Raw genomic sequence first — 8,784 nt, 5'->3', positions numbered from 1 at the left:
TCTCTTTTGATCTTATTTTGCAACTTCGTCTCTACAGATCTCATTTTTTGTCTCTCTATTTTATTTCTTTAACAAGTGACGGGATTTGAATCATATAACTCTAACATGATGAATATTTTATAAATATATAAATCATTCATACTTTTTATGTTAATAATCGTGAAATATATTATAAATATTTTAATAATAATATGCCCATTATATTATTTTTATATTTTAAATGTTATGACTGTTAGCAAGGAAAGAAAAGTATCATTAAATAAAATGTGACTCAATATGATTCATCATCATCATCTCATCCCTAAGAAATAGAATAAACTCCATTAAAACAGCTACAGTTACTTTTGACACATCAGACAATCCACTCTTTATATATGGAGAGAGATAGAAAGCAAAGCAAACGAAGCAAACTATATAAAACACATAGACAAGTAGTTGACTAGTATATATTTAGTGCTACTTCCATCACCTTGATTACATCCATCTATTCTTGTTTCTTCTTGTTTCTTTCTTGCTTGCTAATATGTCAGTGAAAATAGCGGCTGTGAATCCAGCACCGACGGTGGGGGTGGGGGTGGTGGTGAGAGAGTATGATGAAGAGGAAGACAAGGTGGGTGTGGAGGAGATGGAGAGACGATGTGAAATTGGGGAAGGAGGAAAGCCTTCACTTGTGGCTGACCTTTTAGGTGACCCCATTTGTAGAGTCCGCCATTTCCCTTCTCACATCATGCTGGTATATGTGCTTTATCAATTAATCCCATTACTTCTCATTCCCAATCCCAACATCATTCTATATATATATATATATATATATATGCATGTTCAAAGTTTTCTATGTGAAAGTTATGATTACATGATTATTTCTCCTTACTTTGCTGATGTCACTTTGTCTTGGGGGTTGAAAAACAGGTCGCGGAATATGGAGATGGAAGAGAGATAGTAGGAGTTATAAGAGGATGTATAAAAACTGTAACAAGAGGGAATTCACTTTATGTAAAGTTAGCTTATATTCTGGGTTTAAGGGTTGCTCCTTCCCACAGGTATATATTATACATGCATATATATTTATGGTTGCCTAAAATAATAAAAAATATATACATCTTTGAATTTGTTTTGGTTTTCAAGTACCTAAATTTTTATTGTGATTCTTTATTTAATATAGATTAGGATATAAAGTAAACATATTTTATTATAAATTAAAATTTAAAACATATTCAAATGCAATAAAAATATAAAATTATCTGAGTGAAAATAATAAAATTTTTGCATTTTTTTAGTATTTTTTTTTTGTAAAGAAAGGTGATATTCACATAATCTCTTTTTTCTTATATGCAAGTTTTTTTGAAGAAATCTTATATGCAAGTTATTAGCAGCTAGTACATGAAGGCAGGAAACAGGAGAGAACCTGTTCCGTTTTGCCTTTTCTACTGCATTTTCTCCTGAAATTCTAAAACTGTTTTTCTTTTCTCGTGCTTTCTTCGAGCCCCATTTGGCCCTTTTAATTCAGGGGTGAAGTTAATCATTTTTCAATTTAATCCCTAAATTTTTATCATGTTCCCAACAAATATGAAATATTCCTCGTATGTAAAATGGAAAGAGGAAAAATGCCAACTAGTTTTGCACTGACACTTGTATTGAATCCACTTAATTGTAAATGACTTATTCCAGGAAAGAAAAAGGGAAAAAATGTAGAAAATGGTATTTATTATCTCATTCTATGCTTTTAGTGTAATGGTCCACCCAAATGTCTCCTGAATTCTTTTGATGCTGCCGCCTTTTCTTATGTCATTCTTGAATTTTTATATGAATTATTCTCTTGTTTTATTTCCCTGAGGGTGTCTTTTATTATTTTTTATTGCTTAATGCTTCTTATCATTGTGTTTTGGAATGTTACTTTGTGTGATTCACTTTATAATTAATGCAGTCCACAATGCCTTCTTTATTATTATTATTATTTGTTTTTCTCCTGTTTAGTCACCATGAAAGGTTTTTGTATGCATGTGTTTGTTGATTATTTCAATCTTATTAGGGGTTTCTTATTTTGTCTCAATGAAATTAGTTGAGGGTTCTAATTATTCGTAAACGCAGGAGGCTTGGCATTGGGAAAAAACTGGTTCAGAAATTAGAAGAATGGTGTAAGAAAAATGGAGCAGAGTACGTATATATGGCCACAGATTGCACCAATGAAGCATCCATCAATTTGTTCACTAGAAAATGTGAATACACCAAATTCCGCACCCCAACAATGCTAGTGCAGCCGGTTCATGCTCATTACAAATCATTAGGGTCAGGCATAGCCATCGTTCAACTCAATCCAAAGCTGGCTGAGACCCTGTACCGACGGGCATTTGCAAATTCAGAATTCTTCCCTAAAGACATAGAAAAGATTTTGTCCAACAAGTTGAGTTTGGGCACATTCATGGCCTTACCAAAGAAAAGTCTCCCCAAATGGGATCCCAAAACAGGGATTCTTCCTCCAAGTTTCGCTATCATGAGTGTTTGGAGCACCAAGCAATTGTTCAGGTTGCAGGTGAAAGGGGTGTCAATGTTGACGTACGCTTGTTGCATGGCTTCCAGGGTGCTTGATGCCTGGATGCCATGGATGATGTTGCCTTCATTTCCCGATGTGTTCAGGAAGTTTTGGGTTTATTTTCTGTATGGTTTACACATGGAAGGCAAGAATGGACCCCGTCTTATGAAATCTCTATGTGCCTTCGCCCATAACATGGGTCGAGATGATGATGGGTGTGGGGCAGTGGTGGCGGAGGTGGGGCAGAGAGACCCTGTTCGAGAGGTTATCCCACATTGGAGGAAGCTTTCTATGTCTGAGGATTTATGGTGCATCAAAAAGCTTAATTATAGATCAGACGAAAAATGTGGACTGTCTGATTGGTTGAACTCTCGACCTTCTTCACCATTGATTTTTGTCGACCCTCGTGATATTTGACATTTTCTTTTTAAACTTTTGATAATGATTATCTTAAATGATCATAGTTTCATTACAAGAACAACATTTAATTGTTTATTACCATATCAAAGAAATCAATTGAATGGTAATAATTAATCATTTTATTTTTTAAATAACAAATTAAATATGGCTATCCTAATTTAAGAACAAAAAGGTTTTTATAAGCGGAAAAAACATTATCATGCTCAGCTTAAAAATTTTGGTTTTTGATGTTATGGTGAGGTGAGTGTAGGGAAATATAAAATTAATTAGGACTCAAATTCTAGAGATTGATAAAAGGTACGTGGTTTTACTTTGCTTTAAATAATTCAATGATCTGTTGTCATCCAAATATTAGTATTATAGTCTAAAGTAGAGACACTTTCGGCTGAGAATCCAATTCAATAAACAAAGTTTTAAATTTAAATGTAAAGGTAGAATTTCACATTAACTTTTATGTATTAACTTAGAATGCAGATTAAAAGAAATCAAATCCATCTCCACCCATTTGTCAAGTTATGAGCTTCGCTATTGCAGGGACCACTGCTCTCCCTCACTAACAGGTGTCCTTTTGAAAACAAATTGTACGGCTTAGGACCAACATTGCAATAATAATATCCCAAGTCGGCAATTGGCAAACACATACCCAACACTAGACACACGGAATCAATGGGTGAGTATGTTTGATCTTTGAGATGATTTGGTTATGATACTTTTTGTGATCGTCCATCTAAATCATTTATTCATCCAATTTTGAATACCCGGTTTCATTTGGTTTGCCCATTTTCATTATTTACTAAAATGTTTTTGTATTAATCTTGATATGTTTTTATAAATTAAATTTAAATAAAACATTTTTTTTTATTTTTAGAAAATAATTAGAGAATATTGAGAAGCAAAAGCTTAGCTAACCCTTAAAGAGGTCTACATTATATCAGTGCTTGCAATCAAATAAATATTCAAAATATAAGCCGAATGGGGCTACTACTTACAGAGTGACTAACAGTTTCCTTGAAATCCCTTTTTTTTTTTTTATATTATTTGGGATGGTGATGGATTGCTTGAGGAATGACCTTAGTTTTCATCAATAGTTTATGATTATAACTTCTTGATCAATGCCTAAACTGATTCAACCATTTAAATATGAACTTACTACCAACATGTATCCTGGAACATCATTTGCACAGCTCAATTCCTCATGAAAAATTTATGGATTTCAAGTTTTGGGTTCAAAATTTCAACAAGTTAATAAGCAAACCAGTTCTGCTAGTTCCAATGCCTTGTGGAGTAGAGGGTTGAGTCAGTTAGGGCCAGTTCTTCATTACTTTTAAAAAGTGCTTTTGAAAAGTGCCGTGAAAAAGTACTTTTGAGAAATACTTTTGAGAAGTGCTTTAGAAAAATTTAAGTGTTTTGATATTGCTGTCAAAAAGTATTTTTGAAAAGTAAAATGTCCATTTTAGACATTATATTATAAAGTAACAAATATGTATTTAAATAATGTTCAAATTAGTTAATATTATGATATTTTAGTAAAAATATAAAAAATAATTTATTATAACTTATTGTTAATATTTTAATATATAATATTAATTTTAAATATTTCTAAGTAATTAATATTAATTATTTATTAAATTTAATTAGAATATATAAACTATATTTAAATATTTAAATATAATAATTAAATATTTGTAATTAGATATTGACACAATTATATTATTTTAAAAAATATTTTTTTATTTTTAATTAATGCTTTTAACACATTTATAAAAATCATATTAAATAACCAAGAAAGAGAACACAAAATAATAGCATCAAACACATTTTAAGTCAAAAAGTAAGGTTAAAAAGGTAAAATAACAGTCAAAAGTACTTTTTGGCTGAAAAAGCTAAAATTTACTGCTTTTTCATCTCTAAAAAAGCTCATCCCAAAAGTTAAAAAAGTTACCCCAATGATATGTGTTCTTCATTGCTTTTAAGAGAAAAATACTTTTTTTAAAAAAAGTTCATCCCAAAAGCAATGGAGAACACACCCTTAGTAGAACACCGTCTGGCTTAAACTGTACAAAAATCAAAGCATGTTGCCTTCTCTTGTACAAGACCCTCATCATCTTCTAATGAACACTTATAATTTTAATCTGACAAAAAATAAAGGGTCAATATAAAATGCTAAAGAATGGTGCAATAAAATGTAAATTTGCAGCAGTCTTGAATGGCAAGAGGAATAGCCTAATTTATCCAAGCAGCAGTAGTTCTTCTGGTAACCAGACTTATTTATTAGTAAATGTTTTTGGACTATAGCTAGATGGCTAAGACTCTTGACTCTCACTCTGTCAAAAGCTCATGGTCAACTCTCTGGCCGAGATATGACATTGTTAATTCAGTTGGTCATGTTAAGGTTAACCTGTGTTCTGTTATGCCACTATCTCAAAATCACAAAAGACATGTCATTACCACAAAGAAGCAATCCGCATTCAGTTATGTGCGCTTGACAGCTAACTCAATTTAAAGAGTTCATATTATTCCAGAGAAAAGCTAGATGCAAAAGTACGGAACAGCAACAGAGAATTCATGCTTCATTAATACTTCTATGATGCATAGGGCTACTGATGATCAGAATTCTTAAGCTGATATGTTATCTCGTTAACACACTCTGTCCCTATTTTCATTGTTGTTCATGCTTTGCATTGTTTTACAACCGATGGCAACATGTTGCTTTATTCTGCATCAGTTTCGCAAAAGCAGGTTATCCTGCTTGCTGTTGGAGAAATGAAATTTCCATCATAAGAGAAAAAACTAGGTCTGGACTTCTAAGATGAGCTGTAAGAAGGGAGTAGCAACTGACTAGATAAAACCAATGTTGAAAAATCTTTGCAAAACTGTTGCTATAAAAGCTTAAACATAAAACCAAATGATTATACCACTAAACTAACACGATATATAAATAAGAGGTAGAGTTCTCAGGAACCAATATGATAAACAGTAGCTAAATCAGCATTTGAAACCTTTTTAATTACTTTATACCAGATATATGACAAAGAATTAAAGTGTAGCAGATACCTTGAAGGAAAGAACTGTCATGCAATAACTCCTTTTGCTTTACTAATTTGGGTACTCAATTGCACGGGTCAAAATAGAACTAACTCTCAGCTTATACAACACAGAGTTCAGATTACAAAAAAGAAAAGAGCAGTATGCTTACACTAAGAGGAGGAACTTTCTGAAACCAGTGATGGCAGCTAACATCTGTATGTGAAGCCTTTTTATTACTTTATACCATATGCATACCAAAGACCATACTAATTTGGGAGGGAATGAAACAGTTATTGTTGGAAATAATTCAATCTGCTTTACTAATTTAGGTCCTCAGGTCAGAATTGGAGAAACTCCCAACTTACAAGACAAATTTTAGATGACATTTCCAAAAGGAGTATGATAATTATTCTCACAAAGACTTCAATAATGCTCAGTATAATGATCCTAGATACTAACAACACTGTACATGGATGTCCTTATCCAGTTCTTATCTGGTTCAGTGTTTCTTTAGCTATCAAGAATGAACCATATTAGAGCAAAGATGTCAAGACTATTTTATCTTTGGTGATACTGGTTGTCAACAAGGGGAGCCTGCATAACTATAGCACAGGGGAATATGATGTAAGCAGTACAGTTGCTTTCATACTGAGGATAAATAGCTCAGCTATGTCCGACATGAGTATGTTCAATTTTTTCCAAGATTTTAATGTGTTTGAAGAATCATTGGAGGATCATATCATCGTATTCACATCTGGATAAACATCGGATATAGGTGATGGATACTGATGCTTTTAAAGGAACATAAAAGAGTATAGATGGAAAACAAGGAATACGGTATCACTATCATATAATAAAACCTAAAAACATAAGTTTCATATAATATAAATCACTTTCACTGCATGATGACTAGAGCTTGTTTCGTGTTATTCACCACATTTGAACACACGGAATCTTAATCTTAAATAAACCCAGAAGAAACTTGGTTGGAGAAAATGAGGTTGGCATCATTGTCCGACTGTTGTAGCAACAAATTGTTGGAACCGGATATTGCTCGGAATGGTTGAGTTTGGGGGTGTTGGGTCTGGGATTTCATAACTGCAATCTCGGCTTGAGTCTTAATTAGCTGACTCTCTGCACTATGTATCTGTTGCTGCAACAGAAATATGAGGCCAACGCAGCCATAGACAGGGTCTTCAAGCCGACATTGTGCCTCGAAATATAAGGAATCCGCTGCTTCAGATCGCAAATGGGTTGGAAGTCGCTGGATGATCAGAGGGAACTAAGTTAAAAAAGAAGTGTTCCATTCATTCACCCTCAACATTATTGTTCCTTCAAAAACTATTAAGTCTATGCTTAAGTCAATCATCTCCCACTGGTTGTCCTATGACACTAGATATCTAAAATCTTTATCAAAATCAATGTCAACAAATATTAAGCAACGCCACCCTTTTCATTATTATTATTATTATTATGTTGAACATAACATTTTTAAGTACACAGAGTTTTCAAAATTAAATGCAATGTTGAACTTGCAAAAAAAAATTGTAAAGACAGAAAGAAAGTTTGACAGTTAAAATCTAATTTTAAAAAATCTAAAGACAAATGTAAAACCCACAATCAGGAAATCGATATATATATAGATACCTGAAGTAGTTTTGTGACATTACTTGCACCATAGATTCTATGAACAGAAGCAAATCTTTGGGGATTATTAGAGGGAAAATAAGGTGAGAGAATGCAATCTTGGGTGCATCTTCTCCTCAAATATCTACAAGCAGCACAACGACCAGAACTCATGGCTTAAAATCTATTGAAACCCAACAAAGATTTTCCGAATCTCAGTTCTCGGGAAATAAATCTAGTGAAGATTATAGTTAAGAATATATAAGGGAATTCGAAAGGGTTAGGGAATTGCAGTCGGAAAAGAGAAACGGCTAGTTTTTTCAAAAATTGAGAAATGAAAGGGAAAGTCTCTAAGGGGGAGGGGATTGCCATATTTGCAGAGAGCTTGGACTTGGATAGAAGAAAGTATGGCAACTTTTTTATTTCATAAGAATATAAAAAATAAACAAAACCACAAGAAGAAAATTTATAGAAGAAACACTAATGCTGTTTATTATTTTGATTTCTCAAATTCTGCGGACAAAAAGCTTTGGAGCTTCCCAACGGTTCTTTAATTAACTGGGGAACAAAAAGGGAAAAACAATCATAATATATATACATATATAGCTTCTTTTGGGTGCATTCTCGCTAAAATCTTTTAACTAAACAAAAACTTTTATAATTTATTTATTTTACATTTTATTCTTATCTCACTTAATATCATAACAATATAAATTATTTTATCTTAAAGATATTTTGTTATCATTAATGAACTCAAACTTTAATAATTTTAATATTTTTATTTTATCATTTAATTGAAATCTCATTTAATATTTATATTAATTTTTATAAATATATTTATCATTTTAACCAAATCTTTGTTAAAACACGAATTATCTCACATATTTGAACTGATAATCATATCTGTAAGGGGGGGGGGGTTCTTGATTTGGCTATCTCGTATATGCGTCAGTATTTTTTTGAAAGGAAATATCGTGTTAAATATCTTATATGTTGATTAATGTTGATATGTTAATAATTAATAGTAATTTTTATGTATTATTATTTTTAATTTCTACAATAATATATTTTTTCGTTAATATATTGTGCATAATGTCAGGATTGCAAGGACTAAGGAGTAAGGAGCCCTTACGGGTATTTCATAAATACTGGGATTCTATATATGGGCTGCTTGTATCTGT

The 8,784-nt window shown here is 32.1% G+C and overlaps 2 protein-coding genes across 2 annotated transcripts; one reads left to right on the top strand and one right to left on the bottom strand.

The window, feature by feature from the left end:
- The first annotated feature begins 404 nt into the window (after positions 1–404).
- Positions 405–3,011, top strand: LOC108451516 (probable N-acetyltransferase HLS1). The gene is made up of 3 exons (XM_017749198.2): positions 405–733; positions 910–1,040; positions 2,089–3,011. The coding sequence occupies exons 1-3, from the start codon at positions 524–526 to the stop codon at positions 2,945–2,947; spliced, it is 1,200 nt and encodes a 399-aa protein (XP_017604687.1). The 5' UTR covers positions 405–523; the 3' UTR covers positions 2,948–3,011.
- A 3,787-nt stretch (positions 3,012–6,798) lies between these two features.
- On the bottom strand, positions 6,799–8,212 carry LOC108452394 (LOB domain-containing protein 24-like). Its single transcript, XM_017750177.2, has 2 exons — positions 7,625–8,212; positions 6,799–7,241 (listed from the first exon to the last, which is right to left on the bottom strand). Exons 1-2 carry the CDS (start codon positions 7,775–7,777, stop codon positions 6,939–6,941), a joined length of 456 nt encoding a protein of 151 aa, XP_017605666.1. The 5' UTR covers positions 7,778–8,212; the 3' UTR covers positions 6,799–6,938.
- Positions 8,213–8,784: the final 572 nt, after the last annotated feature.

Source organism: Gossypium arboreum, chromosome 5 (genome assembly GCF_025698485.1).
Source record: "Gossypium arboreum isolate Shixiya-1 chromosome 5, ASM2569848v2, whole genome shotgun sequence".
NCBI lineage: Eukaryota > Viridiplantae > Streptophyta > Magnoliopsida > Malvales > Malvaceae > Gossypium > Gossypium arboreum.
The sequence above is the reverse complement of the archived record's forward strand: the minus strand, read 5'-3'. Positions and strand labels throughout refer to the sequence as shown.